Source organism: Neodiprion lecontei, chromosome 3, assembly GCF_021901455.1.
Source record: "Neodiprion lecontei isolate iyNeoLeco1 chromosome 3, iyNeoLeco1.1, whole genome shotgun sequence".
Lineage (NCBI taxonomy): Eukaryota > Metazoa > Arthropoda > Insecta > Hymenoptera > Diprionidae > Neodiprion > Neodiprion lecontei.
The window spans coordinates 41,952,724-41,971,959 of NC_060262.1; the positions used below are offsets into that span (position 1 = coordinate 41,952,724).

Consider the following 19,236-nt stretch of genomic DNA (forward strand, 5'->3'; position numbering starts at 1 on the left):
CTTATAATCGCGGGGGCGAATCCCTCTACTATCATCAAAAAACTGTAAACAACTTGTGGCATAGAATCGAGAGGACAACACGCAATGATGCTTCCTTGGCATAATATCGAATCGGATCTAACTCGGGCAACCGAGTGCGAAAGAGGTGCTTTTCTGGCGCCCCCGGGACGCCCCCGAACGCCACCAGAATCCAGAGTCCAGATCGACGCCCATTACGAGTCAGAAGCTCCGGATGACATGGCGGCTATTAAAAACTCCATGTTCCTAAATTCTCGGGATTAGTAAGCGGCAAGATATGTGGAACGTTGTTATTTACGATCCCCGCCCTCGCGGTATAAAATTTTTTCTCCTATTTTCATCACGCTTTCAGGGAATCCCCGCTAGTTTAATATAACCGTTATGCTCGTAATCGTGAAATGTTCCGATACCATAAACGTCCAATTTCCTGGAGTAACCGTAGGAAGTAATAGGTACGATTAGGGGTTCTAATATCGAATTGCAAATTGGCTGACCAACGATAGCGGCAAAAAAAAAAGAGGAATTGATATTCGCAAAATTTCGCAGTGAAAAATCTACCGTGCCTATCAGTAGCCACCTACTATAACTAGCAATGTGCGTTTCAATCCTGTAATATTTTACGCCCACGTCGTGAGGCTGATCTCAATTGGTTAGTTTATCACTTCCTTTCGGGTAACAAAGCGGGTCGAATGATAATATCGTTTACTTAGGGGAATTGGCAGATACCCGTGCAATGGATCGTCTACAATTTATATTTCAATTATACCTACATCTATTCGAACAGATTGTCCAACTGCGTCATAATTACACCCTACGCGAACTTTATTAGACATATACATATACGTTAATATTCATTGCGGAAGTATTTGCTCGCCGTGCTGATTGACTAGGAACTTATATGGATCTTTTGAATTCATAGGGAATTTCATTTGTGTGTCACTCCTTGAACGAAGTTCAAATTATTGATTCGAATGCAAGGTCGCGTTCTCTGACGATCAGCATCAAATCGTACCTTGATGCAAGAGTTGCTTGTTTTTCTTTTAGGGGAAAGGATAATATAATACGATATAAAAATTTAGAAATTTATTATTCAAAACTGATACACATAATGCAAGCGTGCAGTGTCTGCGTAGAATACCAACTATAAGATAATAATTACCAGATAATATCTCACGCTTCTTGATGACGATGATAAAACAAAGAATGTTTTTGTATACACATGTGATAATATGTGGCGCCCAAAGATCAGTGGCAATGAAAATTTCGAAAACTTGTATACCGGCAGGTGCTTTAGTACTAAGTTTGTTATTCGCTATAAAATGTAGGGGAGGGTGAGGCAGAACTGGATGTCTAAAAAAGTTGTTCCCTGTCACGGCGAGAAAGACAAAACTGTATACGCCACGTGACTCCGGCGAAATCGATAAGAACTGGAAGAGTCGGACTGAATCGGCTATCCAAAAAATTTGTTCAATTACAAATAATGTGCACCAAAGAAGAAGCCGAAAAATTTTGGCGACTATAGGCGTGACTAACAAATCAGCTAATTAAATTTAAACTAAACGCAAAAATTACATCATAAGTACGAATGACTATACGATTTTTCCTGATTTTCATCCGAGACGCTTTTGAATCACTTTGTTTCATTCATCTTTGCCGGAAATGATAGTTGGTAATTTTGTTTTAGGTTGGCCAGTCTCGCCCTACGTTTCCCCAATCGGAAATTTCTTTTCGTCACATCTTTGTACAGACTTGAAGTTGGTCTTGAATTATTTCCGAAATGACGTCATAGTCGCGACTTAACGACGAAGAAGAAGCGATAATATATTTAGACACAAGCACACTGTGTGATAGCGATTATTTCTCTCATTCCGCCTCTCCGAGATCTAGGTAGAGATAAAGAAAAGTCTGCATTGGACTACGAAGCTTTGTTTGGCGAAAGTAAAATATCTGATAATGCGGGAATACTTCACCTATACTCGTGGATTTTAAATCTGGCCGGAGTGCAAGAATGCTGCTTTGAATATAGACCGGCGAGACACCTGGACGGGTCTTTCTTGTCCCGGAGCATACACGTCTCCGTCTCCTTCCCTGCACAAGCACCGACGCACTGACCGACGTCGATAGCCTGTTAAATGATCGGAAACGATTTATCAAAGTCCGGAAACGCGGAAGCATACCAGCGAAAAGAATATTTAGTCCTTTCAAAAGTCCTCTTTAGGGTTCCGAAGTGATTTGAAGCGGTATCACGGACATTGCAACAGTGCGTGTAGACAAAAGGTCCAAATTCTCACCCTAACGAGAGGCTTGACCTCCGCAGAGTTTGTGCCGTTTCTTATTTCGATCTCGCTGAAGTCCAAGACGGTCTCGATGTGAGTCATCCTGTAGCAATCACCGCTGCATCCACAGGCTTCGATCACTTGATGAACTTCGTCACCTGAAAATAATAAGAGAAGATTGTGTAAGCTGACACGGATCCGTGAGAACTTGACGTGATCTTATAGAGAGACTGTTAAATTCGACTTACCGTTGGGACCGACAATACTTATCGTTCTGTTTCTCAAAGGCTTGCACCCAAATCCCCTGCCCGAACAGCGTCCCATGCACATACCAACGTCCATGTTAGCTTGATGGGGAGTTCCAGGATAAACAACGTAATTGTAAGGTTCTCTGGTGCAGGATTGCTTTGGTGTACAATCGCAGGAATCGAGGGCTTCGATGATGCGGACCCCCTGAAGGGTGGAGACCCTCTCAAGCCTTGCAGCGTTCGGTCGGCAGTGCCAATCGATGGGACATCTCTGGAAGACAACAATGATTTCTCACAGATCGGAGTGCGATGGAATCCAGGAATCCCCCGGAGTCTCGAGCTTTTTTGAACCCGAGAAGGAGGTCGGCAGAGTTACGGGCGATATCTCTTGGGGTATATCTTGCCCGATGCTCAGTTTAGTGTCGTGTTGTCGCCCCCGCGTCGGATCGCTGACCCCCGGTGATCCGACCTTCCAAGGACGCGAAACAGAACGCCGCGTGCAGTCCTGATCCGCGTCCACGGCGTGGGCGGTACGACGCTTCGACGCGATTGCATCACGTGACCAAAATAGCCTTCGTAAACATCGGGATATCTCTCCTGCAGGATCTCTCCCTCCCGACTCGGCACCGTCTCGCCCTTATCTCATCCCATTTCGCTCCACGAACGGGTTCGATTGGCTCGTTGCTCTTTCGATAAAAGGAACACAACGGTCACTCGTTGATTTTACGAGGGGTTACGTGGGTCTCGAAGGTTAAAAAAAAGCATACGAAAGAATAATATTTGAACGATATTTCGTAAAATTTTCATTCAAAATTTTTAAAATTCAGTCGTTTAGAACTGGTTTTTGGAGAACCAGTATCGTCGCGGTGGACACGATAACTCATGCTAGCTTTATCTGAAATCAAAAAACCAAATATTTTTTGTTAGTAGGTGAGTGTAGGTAGGTAGTGATTGAGCGAAGGATTTCTTTTTTTGATCAAAAATTATTTTACAAGGCGTAAATTGTACCGAAGATCGTACTTTTTTACATAAAACTCTGCTAAAAATTCAAGTTTCAATTATTATAAAAATTCTTCGTTCAATCGCTAACTACACTCACCTACTAACAGAAAATATTTGGTTCTTTCATTCATATAAAGCCCGCTTCATTTATCGTATCCACCGCGAAAATTCTGAGCCCCGCAAAACCATTTCTGAACGTCTGAATTTTCTAAATTTCAGGATAAAAATTTTACGAAATATCGATCAAATATTGTTCCTTCATATACCCTGAATTTGAGTAAAATTATTCTTTAATCATATTTTTAAAAAAATTTGAAAGTCGCCACATCGAATTACTTTCGGTATCACTGCCAGAATGCGGATTTTCAGCAACGGGCAGTGATCTGAAAGAGGTAACAACAATTTAAAATTTCCAACACCCATACGACTCGACGTACTCCAAGACTCATTTTTCTGTGCAATTTCATACTTCGAAATCTGCATTGATCGGATGAACTCGAAGGACCGTGAAAGAGCTAATCGAGGAGATGACAGTTTGCATCCGTATGCACCCGAGTCACTGGACTCGTTGTTAATAATGGTGAAATCGACACAGTGTGAAACACCACGGGAAGACTGCGTTGCGGATGGTTCGAAGAGTTGCACATCGTGGCAGTGGATAATTTTTTTCGGGACAAATTTCGGAGAAATACCTGCGGATACCACGTCCACGGTATAAGTATAGGTATACCTGTACGTATAACGAGAAGACATCTTGAAAGTTTTTTACTGCAGGACAAAGCGCGGATCGCGTGATGAAATTCCTGAGGCGAATTTCAATCCCTCCGACGAAGAGGATCGTCGTCGACGAGGGTGAAATACTTGGGAGGATCGAGTCCAGCTGAGAAAGGTAGTCCGGCTCGTTTTTGTGCAGTACGCATCTTTCGCATCTTTCCCATCCTCCGTTTCATACGTATACATACGTATGTATTAACGTACGTACATACGTACATAAGTATATCCTTTTGGCGATGACTCAAGAGCTCGTGCAAGTCCGGCTGGGACCCGCATTCTTTCGCCACTGATCTTGCTTTATGGAAACTGCAGTATAGTGTAATCTTACCTGGATGTACGAGATACCGTCTATACTTTTCAAGATTCAGTAGCTTGTTAGTATATTTGTAAAGAAAATCACGACACGCGTGTACTTCTGTCGTGCTTCTCTCAAGCTTTGAATCTGCCGCGTCACCGACGAAGGCCACCGACCGACGGCGCGGTAGAGCACGGGCTTGGGGAGACGACCGGTAAATTTGGAGAGAAAAAATTCAAAATGAAAATATTCAACAAGGTTGAACGAAGGAGAGAGCAGTTATCACGAGACCTTTACATAGAATTAAAATATAGAAATTAAAAGCTTTAAATGTTGTTTCTCTTACTTTTACAGAAACACAGTTGAGTTTTTGATTCTAACCTAACTGGACACGGAAAAACATATTACAAAACAACATTTCTGCAAATATTTCAAGAAAATGGAAAAACTAAGATTTGATTTCAAGATGAGGGGGTCGGCAGATGGAAAGGCAACAATATTATGCCTAATCTCAATTGGCACACCCGATGGTCGCACGTTTGACGTGCCAGATGAATATCAACCAACACATTTACACAAAGAGCTGATAACAACACAAACATTCGCTAAGGTAAAAAAGACACTAACAAAGAGACACCAATATAGAAAAGTGTGGATTAGCTTAACAGAAGATTTATCTAAAGTATATTTGGATGAAGAAGAAAATTTACAATTTGGAGATTACTATTTAGAGGATGTTACAGAAAAAGTAGTAGTTGAAACTGCACAAAATACTACGGATGAAACAATAAAAAAATTATTGGAAAAAGTGCTCGAAGAGAAACAGCTAAAATCAGAAATTCAGAACTTGGGGAAAATAGCAAAAGATTTTATGATCGGAAAATTTGATGGAAAAAGTTCAAATGCCCATCAATGGATACAGGAATTTGAGAAAGAATGCGAACGCTGTATGGTAACAGAAGACAGGAGAATAATTGAAATTTTAAAATTTTTCCTTGAAAAAGCTAGTGCAGATTGGTATAGCTGTATGATTCTGAAATTCACAGTGGAATCAGAATGGAGCAAGTGGAAAAAAAACTTTTGTGAAACTTTTGCAAATAAAGGGTGGTCTCCAATTAGATACGCTATGGCTTTTAAATATCAAGCAGGCTCTTTGCTCGATTACGCTCTGAAAAAAGAAAAATTGTTACTAGAAATAAGAAAATCGATAGATACTGAGACACTAGTAGACCTTATAGCGGTTGGCTTACCAAACCACGTGTCCGACAAAATTGACAGAGAAACTTTGCATGGAACGGAAGATCTCTACAACGAAATTGGTAAATTAGAACATCTTGTGGACAGAATTAGAATGGAAAAAAAAGAAAAATACGCTGATAGAAAATTCAAAAAAGTTGAAGAAAAGAAACCATGCCAAATCTGTGAAGATGAGAAAAGAGGTAAACGTTATCATCCTGAATCAACTTGCTGGTTTAGGGAAAGAAGTGAAAAGAACAAAAGGACGGAACTAATAAAACATGTCAATAATTCAGAGTTAGAAATAGAACTAAATGAAAAAAGTCCAAAAAACTCGAAGTAACACCATTAATAAAAATCGAGTTACTATTGAATGATTCTCTAGTAGTTTCTGGAATTTATGATTCAGGTTCAAATGTATCATTAATTAATGCAAAATTATTGAAGATAAAACAAAAAAATTCAGAAAACATGGGAATGGTAAAATTGAAAACTATTAATGGTGTAAAGAAAACAAAAGGTATGGTAACTTTAAAAATAAAAATTTACAATATTGAAAAAACTATGGATATCTTTATTGTAGATAATGAAAATTTTAATTATGATTTTCTAATCGGTCTGGATTGCATCAAGAATTTCAATTTAATCCAAAATGAAGATCTAAGGATCATACAACGTAACAATAAAGAAGATATAGAGAATAAAAATGTCGAGATTCCTGATGTACTAGGTGACAAACATGAAAAAAAAAAATATTTAGACTCGGAAGCATCAAAACAAGAAAACAAATACATGAACAAGTGGGAAGTAAATTTCAACGAGCATATAAACACTAATGAATTTGAAATTTCAGTAAATCATTTAAGTTTACATCAACAACGAGAAATTGATAAATTGATAGATAAACACAGATCAGTATTTGCTAAAGACAAATATGACGTCGGCACTGTAAAGGATTATGAGGCCCATATCGACCTAATGGTAGATAAATATTGTTACAAACGTCCATACAGATGCACGATTGAAGATAGAAAAGAAATAGAGAATCAAATAGCAAAACTATTGGAAAAAAAACTGATCGAAGAATCATACAGCCCGTTTGCTGCCCCAGTTACTCTGGCATATAAAAAAGAAGATGAAAGAAAATCAAGATTATGTATAGACTTCAGAGAATTGAATAAAGTCGTTGTCCCTCAATCACAACCCTTCCCACTGATTGAAGATTTGATGGTGAAAACAGTAAACAGCAAATATTTTACAACGTTGGACATTAATTCTGCATTTTGGTCAATTCCTCTGAAAATTCAAGATAGACACAAAACTGCATTCATAACACAGGAGGGCCATTTCCAATGGACTTGCCTCCCATTCGGACTCAAAACAGCTCCAGCAATTTTTCAAAGAATATTGGGAAACATCATAAGAAAATACAAGCTCTCTGATTTTGCAGTAAATTTTATAGATGACATCATAGTCTTTTCAAGAACTTTTGAGGAACATATAACACACTTATCAAAATTGCTGGAGGCAATATTAACTGAAGGGTTCCGGCTAAAATTTTCAAAATGCACCTTTGCAAATAATCATGCGAATTATTTAGGTCACAGAATAGAAAATAATTCAGTAAAACCTCTGAAAGATTATTTAACGGCTGTGAAAAATTTTCCAGTCCCAGAAACAAGAAAAAATATACGTCAATTTCTGGGAAAAATAAATTTTCACCACAAGTTTATACCACATATTGCAATAATTCTGGACCCATTACACAACCTATTGAGAAAAGACGTACAGTTCAACTGGTCAGAAGAGTGTCAAGAATCGTTTGATAGAATAAAATCACTAATGTGCTCGGAACCAGTCTTGAAAATTTTTGATCCAGAGGTTCCAATTGATATTTACACAGATGCAAGCATCAAAGGAGTGGGAGCTGTGCTAAAACAAAGAGATGAAAATGGAGATAGTAAGCCAGTGGCTTATTTCTCAAGAAAATTAACTGAGGCTCAAAAGAAAAAGAAACCGATATACCTTGAATGCTTGGCAATAAAAGAAGCCGTAAAGTACTGGCAGCACTGGCTTATGGGAAAAACATTCATAATCTACACCGACCATAAACCCTTGGAACACATGAACATAAAGGCTAGAACGGATGAAGAACTAGGGGATTTGACATACTATTTATCCCAATATGATTTAAAAATAAAATATAACCCAGGAAAATCAAACCAAGAAGCAGACTGCTTAAGTAGGAATCCAGTTCTAGACCCTTATGAAGACACAGAAGATTTCCTAAAAGTGATAAATTTAATAAATCTAGAAGATATAAAAAGTGACCAAAATAAAAATCTAAATATACAACGTGATAAAAACAAACTGACAAAAAAAAATGAAATTTACTACAAAAAGACAAAAAAAAGAGAAAAAATCGTATTATCAGAAGACTTAAGTAAAAACCTGATAGAAAATGTGCACAAAACTTACTGCCATATTGGAAGAACTCAAATGCTGAATAAAATAACACCATTTTATACAGCGAAAAATCTCATTGAGAACATAAAAAAAATCTGTGATACTTGTGAAACTTGCAAAAAAAACAAATCAAGAAAAAAATCTAAATATGGTTTGATGTCACACTTGGGGCCAGCGTCATATCCTTTTGAAATTATATCTATCGACACCATTGGAGGTTTTGGTGGATCTCGTTCAACAAAAAAATACCTACATCTTCTCGTTGACCATTTTACGAGATACGCTTATATTCTAACATCAAGAAATCAAAACTCCAATGACTTTATAAAATTAACCAAGAATGTGACACAAAGTTACAACATCAACATGATATTAACAGATCAGTATCCTGGCATAAATTCGAAAGAATTTAAGGAATTTCTAAAAGAGAAAAGCATCAAAATGGTCTTCACTGCTGTTGATGCACCATTTTCTAATGGTCTCAATGAAAGATTAAACCAAACCCTGATTAATAAAATACGATGCAAAATAAACGAAAGTGAAAAAAAAATCGCGTGGACAACCATCGCACAAAAGTGTGTAGAGGCATATAACAAAACAGAACACACAATCACAAAATTCGCTCCAAAATACCTACTGGAAGGCGAAAATGTAAATATTCTACCACAGGAATTAAAATCAAAGTGTACAGATGATGATCTGAAAAGAGATAGAAAACTAGCCTTAAAAAACACGATGAAGTCTCACAACTATAATAAAGAAAATTTTGATCGGCATCGAAAAGAATTAAAGTTAAACGTGGGAGACCGAGTTTACGTGGAAAATGGAAATCGACTAAATAGGAGGAAACTGGATGAATTGAGGATTGGACCATATAAAATACAAAAAAGGATTTCCAATTCAATTTATGAAGTCGACACCGGACACAGAAAAACAGAATCAAACCTCTTTCATGTTACAAAACTGATACCGGTGTTGGATGAGCACTGAACAATTACTTTACGTATTACCCATAATTGTTCTTATCCCAGGGGGGGAGATGTAAAGAAAATCACGACACGCGTGTACTTCTGTCGTGCTTCTCTCAAGCTTTGAATCTGCCGCGTCACCGACGAAGGCCACCGACCGACGGCGCGGTAGAGCACGGGCTTGGGGAGACGACCGGTAAATTTGGAGAGAAAAAATTCAAAATGAAAATATTCAACAAGGTTGAACGAAGGAGAGAGCAGTTATCACGAGACCTTTACATAGAATTAAAATATAGAAATTAAAAGCTTTAAATGTTGTTTCTCTTACTTTTACAGAAACACAGTTGAGTTTTTGATTCTAACCTAACTGGACACGGAAAAACATATTACATATTATTAATATTTGTAAAAGCTTCACTGCAATAATCAAATATTAGAAAAATGAGGGTTGTCATCAACTTAATCCCTAATTGCTCATTACATATTTCATTATTAATTTTTAATCGGGCCAAGTTTTTCTTAGTACGATTACATAAATGCGTCACCTGATTATCCCGTGATAAAGTATTATCAATTGTTACTCCGAGATACTTGACTGAATTAGCGTAAGGAATGTCACAATTATTTACAATAATGCTTGGAGCCAACTTACAATCGCCACCATAAATTTTCAATCTACTGTCAAGTATAATTGCTTGTATCTCATTGTCAGAAGCATTTAGTTTGAGACAGTTAAGTTTACGCCAATTAACAATTTTAGCAATTTCATTATTCACCATATCAACATATTGATTTACTTCTTACGGATATCAAGATAAATATACATATAATTAAATCATCTGCATACAAAAGATATTTGCAACTCGATTTGCGCGCTAAATCAGCTATGCATAAAGAGAAAAGAAAAGGGCAGGTAGAGAAACGAATGCCGCTATCCAGTCACTAAAAGTACACAGAAATATCACAAGTAACGCAAGAATTTGTTTGTTGTTTACCTGAATCGCGGGTCGACCGGGGTCCCCTGGGTCGTTCACAACGTGGCGGGGGCAAAGCCTGCGGCAGTGACCGACGTCGACCTGAATCATTTGATCGGACATACCTGTGGGCAGACATTTGATCGGAGGATTACAGAAGTTTTATCTCGAGCGATTCGCACGAGTAATGACTCACGCAGCACAAAACTTACAAGAAAGGTATCGCAGGTCCGTCTCTCCGATTTTATTTCTTTTGCAATATGTTATAGTAGACTAAAAATTAAGCAGAACGCATTTTTTTTTATCCGCCATTAAACACTTTAAGGGGATGAAACCACCCTCCAAAGTAAGGCACGACAAGTCGTGATTTGGCAGTGTCACCCACAAGAACATAATATTTTTTAACCAATCCAACTGGAAAGGTTTGCTCATAACGAGAAGTGAGATATGTAATTTTTTCAATTGAAATAAAAAAGAAAAAACTGCCAAATCGCCGCTTGACATGCCTTACTTTGGAGGGTGGTTTCACCCCCTTGAAGTGTTTAATGGCATTTCAATAAAAAAAAATACGTCTCGCTTAGTTTTTAACCTACTATAACATATTACAAAAGAAATCGAATCTGAGAGATCTACCTGGGATACCTTCCTTGTTAGAATCGTCACAATGACGATTTTAATGTTTTTTACTGTCTGGGTTTGATTTTCGTCGAAAGTGATATTATCTTACGAAGTAGAAATTAGCTAATTAACGAATATTTTCATTAACACATCGTATAACTGTACCGCCAGTAAAATTGGCGTATGGAATGCCTCATGCTATCCTCTGCTGATCTGCATGCAGCTTTTTGCCAGGACGGAATTTAATCGGAGTCTGGTTATTCAACCGTTTTACGAGAGATGCGAAAGACTTTTATAGACGTGTATACCTATGTATATGATCGGCGGCGCCTGTTGATCGTTCTGCAGAAAACAAATTTGAGTTGTGACTCGCGTTAAATTAGATGCCGTGATCACGCGGACGGGGATCATCGTGTCGGTAATGTGACTCTGCTATTTTTGGTACGGATGAGCGGCTGCATCGGCGGCCACTAGGCGCTAGGGTGGGCGGTTACAAAAAACGTGCTCGTGATTCACGCGAACCTCCGCCATCCACGAGGCATCGACGCGATCCGCGATGTCCAGGTTGCATTTTTTATCGCTTCTTGCCGTACACGACACCCTGGTGAAAGTTTCTACTACTGCGAATTTTTACGGAAATTGGAAGATTCGATGATTTTTCGCGAAGAATGGTTAATTTTCTTTGACCCTATAGTAGGTCACATCTCAGTAGATTCGCGTAACGGCCACACGGGGTGAAATTGACCCCAAACGTGATATTGTGCTTCAAAAATGAGTTCTAAAAATGTAAAAAAAATATTTAGGTATTGTTTATGGATTGTAGAAAAAATTCTCAGCTTTCCTAACTAAAATTGATTGTTTAAGTATTGTAAAACATCGGTAAAGTTACAGAAAGTGGCAAAAATGTCGAGAAAAATGTCTTTATTTAAAACATGTTTGGGATGAAATTCACTCCAAGTGACCTCTTAGATTTAAAATCTGTACTAGTTTGTAGATTTTTTACAGAAAAAATACAAATTTTCATGCAAATCTAAATGTTTTTACGAGAAATTATGCACATTTGCAATTCGGTACGAAAAAAATTTTTTTTACAAATTTTCACGAAATATTTCAATTTTCCTAATAATTCTTAGAAAATCGTTGAAATCATTTTCACCAAGGCAGCTGTTACCTTACGACAAAGTGCAAAAATCATTATAGAGCGTTGCAATATTGCAATTCGTCAAATCAGCTTTGCCCATCGTTGATTGCCTTTGAATCACTGTGTATTAATGCTGCACATCAGCCGGAAGGTCCGTCTGTGTCTGCCCCCTATTTTCACGCGAGTTTCAATTGCTTAAACGTTCTCGGGAGTGATTGCATGTATAATATGTTTTATAAGGTGCATGTGTATGTTTCGTCTACGCAATGCAAGTGAAATTTATTAAACAAATGTATAGAATAATATAAGCGTCTTTGCATTCCTTCACTGTTACGCGAAGTAGGTATTTATTCTTCCGTTGGTCTCTCTTCTTTTTTCTTTTTTCTTACTCGAGGAAAGCTATCAAATGTTCAACTTACCGTGGCCCACTTCTATCATTCTTTCATGTTTCACGCAGCAGAGATGCTGCGGCTGCTCTTGCTCTTGACTTGCCAACTCGCTAGCCTCAGTGGTTCTTATTACTTCTTCTGCAGGGGATTCGTTTTCCACCTCGTTCGCTGGAAGTATAAAGTCAAAGATTGAAAATTAATATGGAAAACGGTTATAATTCTTGTTCCTTTTTAATCTTCCAAGAGGCAAATGTGATTCTAGCCAATATTCTTCGTTTCGGGACTTTGCCGCTTGAAAATTGTGGCGGAAATAATTAGAATCCAGACGACTTACTAGTGGCGAACAGTTTATTGTAGTCCTAGTTAATTCATAGCTCACAATCAGCTTCAGTTCCAATATAACTTTGTCCGTAGTCTGGACAAATAAAATACCTCGGAGCTCGTCTCGCCGTTCGTTGCCAATGAAGACGTCATTGAGTTCGATTGTCCGAATGAACTGTGAGTTAGAACTGGGTAGAACTGCCGTTTGATCATATGAATTTTAACAATGGGTCAACACTTTACCTTTCCCCTGATTTATCACTCAGACAATCAACGTAGTATCAGACAATTTTACAGACGCGTTGTGTAGAAGGGCTAAGAGTAGAAAGTGGTTTACAAGTACTTTTTGGTTCCAAAAAAATGGATTCAGAACAAATGAGCCTTGAATAATAAATATGTCAACGATCGGTTATTAAGAGAATATAAATCTACAGTTGAATGAGCACATTGTTTTTTCATATCACGACTACGAACTTAATTATCAACGTTACTTAGAATCAATTATCGCAACTAATGAATTATAAGTCAGGGTTAGTCAATTTCTCACTCCGAGTGTTGACACATGAACTAATTTACACTCATCAGATGAGAAAACATGTTTTGAGAAATGAGATGCCGTAAAAGAGTTTCAGTATTTTATCAGCAGGTGATATTATTTAAAATATTCAATTTTGACGACCACGCGAAAGGCAGATGAATTATTTTGTTTCTTGTTGCAATTGAATCAGAAAATTGTGATATTTGTAACTTCTAGTGATTCAACCAATTGATAAATTTTTTAACGAGCCTCCAGCGTGTCGAGCTAAGTGGTTCTAGGGTATATGGTAAAAGGAAAAAATGTATCCTCAGCAGGTGTTTCCACCACCAAGGCCTCGCCTACCTAAGCAAACATTTCCAAGATAAATCAGGGTGAAGCCGCCAAGGACGATCCACCATCCCCTCGTGCTCCTCATGGGTCCGACCGCGTGTTTGAGATCTGGAAGGCGAGTAGATATCTTTCCGTGTTCCTCAGTTAGAAAGTTGCCTCAGGGATGCGGTTTCCTGTCCGTTATCTCATTCCGTGCGTCTCTTGGTCCCAACACCGGCCAGCTCCCTTTTCCCCGATTATTTGTTCACTCGACCAGCAAACGGAATACTTGCAGATGTCTACCAGTCACACGCCCTATCGATCCACAATACGGTTTACGATGGCCGATGGCCCACGCAGGTTGCAATCTCAGGAGAGACTGGACAGTGCTCGGTCACTGGTCGCGATGAGGAGACCGCTGCTGACAGGACTGTCTATTAATCTCGATCACCCGTCGTCCGTTCTCGCGGTGAACGTTTGTTCCTCCGTATGTCAGCCGAGAGATTTGCAGGTTTTAATTACCTTCGGGATCGCCGTCCCGTCGTTCCTCCCTCCCTCTCTCCCTCCTTCCCAGCCTCCCCTTTCCTCTCTGCACCCTCCAGAAGATCGGGAGAGATCCTTAGGTCCTCATCGTTTGTGCCGCTGACAGATTGATGGAAGAGACGGAGATTGAAAGAGATAGAGGATGGTGGGATGTGAGGAGTGATAGAGATGCGCGAAGAGGCACAAAGAACCTGCCGAACCTGGAGGAGGACCGCGCTCAAGACTCGCGGTTCTGCTTTTATTTTAAAACGCTTCGACGCCGGATGCGATTTCACTGTACGTAGCTCGTACGTACACCTTTACGGAGTCGAGTCATCCCGAACGCTGCATGTCTATTCGACGTCACAAATCACACGGTGTCAATTATCTTCCTGATATCGCAGGTGGCTAACAGAACGATTGGAATCGATCTCTCGGGCATAAATAGCTCTTTGTAATTCCTCTTTTGGCTCGCGATGCCATTATTTGAACAGTGCTCATGGTAGGAGCATGCTTGGAACCGCAATCAACGCGATTGCGTCATTGCTGATCGCCCCAATCCATCGTAATGAACTTATTTCAATTGTAAAATGCGACAGTCTATTGTGAATTGGTGATTCGGAAAGTTTATGAAGTACAATCAAACTGTGGGTTTTAGCTGAAACTGTCTCAAAGGAGGGCTTAAAATAAAGGTCCAGCATTGCTCGTATTATTTGACAATTCGATTGTGTTGCAACGTCGTTTTGTAATGGGCAATATCAGATTAAAAACAAAACTGATACCTAATAAAAATGGTATTATCCATCTCTACTATTATTGAATGAGTATCCATACCCATTAGAAGAGTTATAGTCGAGTTTATTACGGTAGTAATTAGTTAAAATTATTTATTACAATAGCATTCGTTATCAGTCTTATGTGATATTTGAGGATGCATAGTCTGCAAAATGTTGAAAGCATAATAATTGATTGATACTTCTCCGAATAAAAGATCGTCTAACAACGATATATCACACGAAAGGATTCTGCATCCCTGCATATAAGTGAAATTAGTATTCGTGTAAGTGAGCTCACATCTATTTAAACACAACCAGCTGCAAACAATGCATTGATGATGGAGAATTCAGTATTTTGATACGTAGGACGTAGGACGTAGGACGCATCTAATAATTAATGTTCCCTAATTGTTCTATACTCTCATTGTCAAAAATACTTGACCCTCTTTCGGTCGTAATTTTGGCATTATATTTGATTGGTTTGTTTTAAATTTGTAGGAAAATCATTGATGAATGTGTGACCGAAAAATAATAGTATCATTCACATTCTAAAAGTTCAAGCTACATAATAAAAATGACTAACAATTATTCAAGTTATTTTAATTTCGAATAGTAATTCAATTTTCGACGCGCTCATTCTGATTAAAGACCTTGAGAAATTTTAGTGATGCACTCACTAGACGTGATCGATTTATTCCAGATGGATCATTAGAATTCACAGGTGTTGATCGTATTGAAATGCTTAAGCAAACAATAATTTTTATTATCTCGTTCGTTGTGTCCAATAATAGTATGGAGTTCAAACAAGGTATTTCCGCCTACACGAATGCAACTTGCATTACATTTTGCAATGCCAAATAGTTTACTCGCAGGCGTAACTACGAAACCAGGTCTGCTGTTGGTTGATTAGCCCTTTCCGATTTGCCTAACAATGTGATTGGTCTTCAAAGCAGGGGCTGCTCTCACTCTACAAGAAAATAACGCGCTCTCAAGTCATGCGTCTTGTGCTCATCATGCGGCTCGAATTACTTGTGAATCCGGTATGGTAACCTCGAAATGTCACCTAAGTCGAAGAAAGGCTCGGCGCTTTGGTACTCGTGCGAGAAATGCGAAGCGGTCTTATCCCAAAAGGACATTACCGTCCACGAAGAAAATTGTCCACCATGTGCGAAAGCTTGGAGTCACAATTATATTCGACATGGTATATTATACAGCAGCGTCGAAGTCTACAAGTCACAAGGTGAGCGAGACATTTGAGGTTATGCTTGTGTTGACAAGAGAACTTCACGACTCTGAGACGATGTTGAAAAACTTTCAACTTTTAATACCATATATTATACATTTTAGAACAACCAAAGAATATTTCTACACGTGAGTTAAACGACATGGTTTTCGTGGCTCAGTCGGCTATGCAGTTGTGTAAAATCGCTATTGGCGATCCAGTTGTTCTGAATGTCGGACAAAATACATCTGTCAAAATTGCATGGCCAACCAACGAAAAGAGTCTGACGAGCGTCTGCTTGACAAGGCAAGGTAGGTTTCACAGTGCGTACACTGGTTGAGTAATTTTTCCTTTTCCTTTATTCTTTTGAAAATTTTTTGCTTTCTTTGTTCAGCCATCGATTTGAACAAGCTTGAAGGGCGTGTCAGAATCGAAAAGCTTACATCAGATGTTGGTCTGGCCACGCAAATCAGTATCGAGTATGTTGGCAATCAAAAATTGCCGGAAGTCACGACGGAGTTGGATATATTGATAAAAAATTATCATGAACAGAAAATATTTACCATTGGGAACAGAATATGTGTGCCTTATTATGGGAAGAAATTGATCTATAAAATTTTAGATATTAATGGTGAAAATTTGACTGCTGATAATCGGATCACAGCGCCAGTACCCAGAAACTTAGAGGAGCATTTTGGCGATCTGAACTTATCCGAAAGCAGTTCGGATAGGGTGATATTTTACAAAGCTCTCTACTCAACAAAATGGACAATTATGAACAGCGAGGTAGAGGAAAAAGGTCCTGAAACCAGCAGCGTTGTGAAATCATCTGATATAGCTGGCTATGACGATTTCATAGAGGAAGTGAAACATGCGACTGATTTAGCCCTTGGGAAATATAAAATGATGAAAGGTTTTGACGTAACGAGGGGCATCTTACTGTATGGAACGCTGGGGGTTGGGAAATCGTTGATAGCGAAAGCAGTGATGGCTGAATCTGGTGCACACATATTGACAGTAAACAATTCAGAAATTTATAGCAAGTATGTAGGTGAGACAGAGGTCAAGTTGAGAGAAATATTTGCGGAAGCTAGAAGAAATGCTCCGAGTATAATTTTCATAGACGACATTGACAATATGTGCGGAAAAAAAAACAAATCCAGTAGCGATCAAGAGAAGAGGGTCCTGTCAACGCTGTTGGCGCTGTTTGATGAGCTTCAAAGTTCTAATGCCGACATTCTAGTCATAGCTACAAGTTCGCAGCCGCATGCTTTGGATCCTGCTCTGCGCAGACATGGCAGAATTGACAAGGAGTTTGAGGTATCCGTGCCTACACAAAGAATGCGCAAAGAAATTTTGCTCAAATTATTATCCAAAATTCCCAATAATCTCAGTGATTCAGACATTGGTGAAATTTCTTTTGTCACGCATGGATTTGTCGCAGCGGATCTCTTTAGCCTCTGTTCTAGGGCGACGATGCATGCGATAAAGCATTGGAGAACATCTCAGACATGTTCAGATGAACGAGATGTTGAAATCATTTTGACCATGGAGAATTTTAATTACGCCTTAACGATGGTCTCACCATCGGCAATGAAAGAAGTTCTTGTTGAAGTGCCGAACGTAAAATGGTCGGATATCGGTGGGCAGAAAGATCTGAAACTAAAATTACAGCAAGCCGTTGAATGGCCCTTGATGCATCCAGAAGCATTTGTTAGAATGGGGATAACCCCACCCAGAGGTGTTCTCATGTTCGGTCCACCTGGTTGTTCAAAGACAATGATTGCCAAAGCACTTGCCACAGAAAGTCAGCTGAATTTTCTCAACATCAAAGTAGCTATTTTTTATTTCCTTAAGGCCGAATAGCATTTCAGCTGGTATCCAATATAGTTTTCAACTAAGATATCTGTTTCTTTTAGGGACCAGAATTGTTTTCCAAGTGGGTGGGGGAGTCAGAAAGGGCAGTGAGAGAGGTTTTCAGAAAAGCCAGACAAGTTGCGCCATCTATTATTTTCATCGATGAGATCGATGCAATTGGAGGTGAAAGGGCGTCTGGAAGCAGTACTGGTAGTAATGTCCAGGAGCGTGTTTTGGCTCAATTATTAACTGAGCTTGACGGTGTCACTGAGTTGGGTAATGTCACTCTGGTAGCGGCCACTAATAGGCCGGACAGGATTGATAAGGTGAGGCTTGGATTGAATGGAAAATTGCAGTACAGTGTTGTTTAGCTTAATGGATATGACTTGTATGAAAGGCGCACATTAGAAAAAAAGTATCAAACCAAAAGTTATTTGATAAGTTGAAAAAATGATGCATAGTATTAAATGTATTTTTTTTTATTAGGCACTGCTTCGACCTGGACGTCTGGACAGAATAGTGTACGTTCCATTGCCGGATTCCGAAACGAGACAAGAAATATTTGACATTAAACTTCGTAAAATGCCGGTTTCTGCTGACGTGGATATAAATGACCTGGTCTACTTGACGGAGGGTTATTCGGGTGCAGAGGTTCAGGCAATCTGTCATGAAGCTGCAATGAAGGCTCTTGAGGAGAATTTGAATGCGACTGAGATTACCAAAGAACATTTCAAAGCAGCCTTATCTATTGTGACACCCAGAACGCCTGCCTCGTTAATTAAATTGTACGAAGATTATTTGACTAAAAACTGACTCAATATAAATTTTCCGCGAATATTTAATAACCTTATCACCTCAAGTGTATTTCGTATAGAATATTTAGCGAAGTGTGTAGAAATTTGCATAACCTTAGGTTGCAAATGCGTACAACTCACTGTTGGCTGAAAAATGTAAGAACGGATACCCCTGGGTAAATTTTTGTGACCAGTCTTTGCCAGGCAAGTGGGCCTCGGTGGGCCTGGGAACCTAGGAGGGTTGTGCTCTATCGACTCTACTTAACGGGCTCGCACCGACATTCGTAGCAGCCGAAGTAGTGTCGATATGACAGCTTGGCATTGAGTCGGTACAAAGTGAGTACGTAAGACTACTGGCCGATCACCTCGATCATCCCCGTGAGAAGACGCGTGACCCCGTCCACCGCCAACCACCTCCGACCGCCACCGACCACTTCCGACCACTTTTATCCACCTTCATCCTCCTTGTCCACCTCGACCCCCTCCGCCACT

At 39.3% G+C, this 19,236-nt stretch overlaps 2 protein-coding genes across 3 annotated transcripts; one reads left to right on the forward strand and one right to left on the reverse strand.

The window, feature by feature from the left end:
* Positions 1 to 1,086: 1,086 nt before the first annotated feature.
* Positions 1,087 to 14,046, reverse strand: LOC107224505. 2 transcript variants are annotated; one of them, XM_015664577.2, is made up of 7 exons: positions 13,607 to 14,046; positions 12,436 to 12,573; positions 10,279 to 10,382; positions 2,543 to 2,813; positions 2,310 to 2,452; positions 1,989 to 2,143; positions 1,087 to 1,901 (listed from the first exon to the last, which is right to left on the reverse strand). In XM_015664577.2, exons 1-7 carry the CDS (start codon positions 13,677 to 13,679, stop codon positions 1,844 to 1,846), a joined length of 942 nt encoding a protein of 313 aa, XP_015520063.1. In that variant the 5' UTR covers positions 13,680 to 14,046; the 3' UTR covers positions 1,087 to 1,843. The 2 variants fall into 2 exon arrangements, with proteins under 2 accessions (XP_015520063.1, XP_046591256.1); XM_046735300.1 differs by lacking the exon at positions 13,607 to 14,046 and adding an exon at positions 12,740 to 12,881.
* Positions 14,047 to 15,846: 1,800 nt separating this feature from the next.
* LOC107224502 (ATPase family protein 2 homolog) lies at positions 15,847 to 18,787 on the forward strand. Its single transcript, XM_015664574.2, has 5 exons — positions 15,847 to 16,111; positions 16,219 to 16,404; positions 16,488 to 17,926; positions 18,013 to 18,276; positions 18,437 to 18,787. The coding sequence occupies exons 1-5, from the start codon at positions 15,928 to 15,930 to the stop codon at positions 18,761 to 18,763; spliced, it is 2,400 nt and encodes a 799-aa protein (XP_015520060.1). The 5' UTR covers positions 15,847 to 15,927; the 3' UTR covers positions 18,764 to 18,787.
* The last annotated feature ends 449 nt before the right edge of the window (positions 18,788 to 19,236 follow it).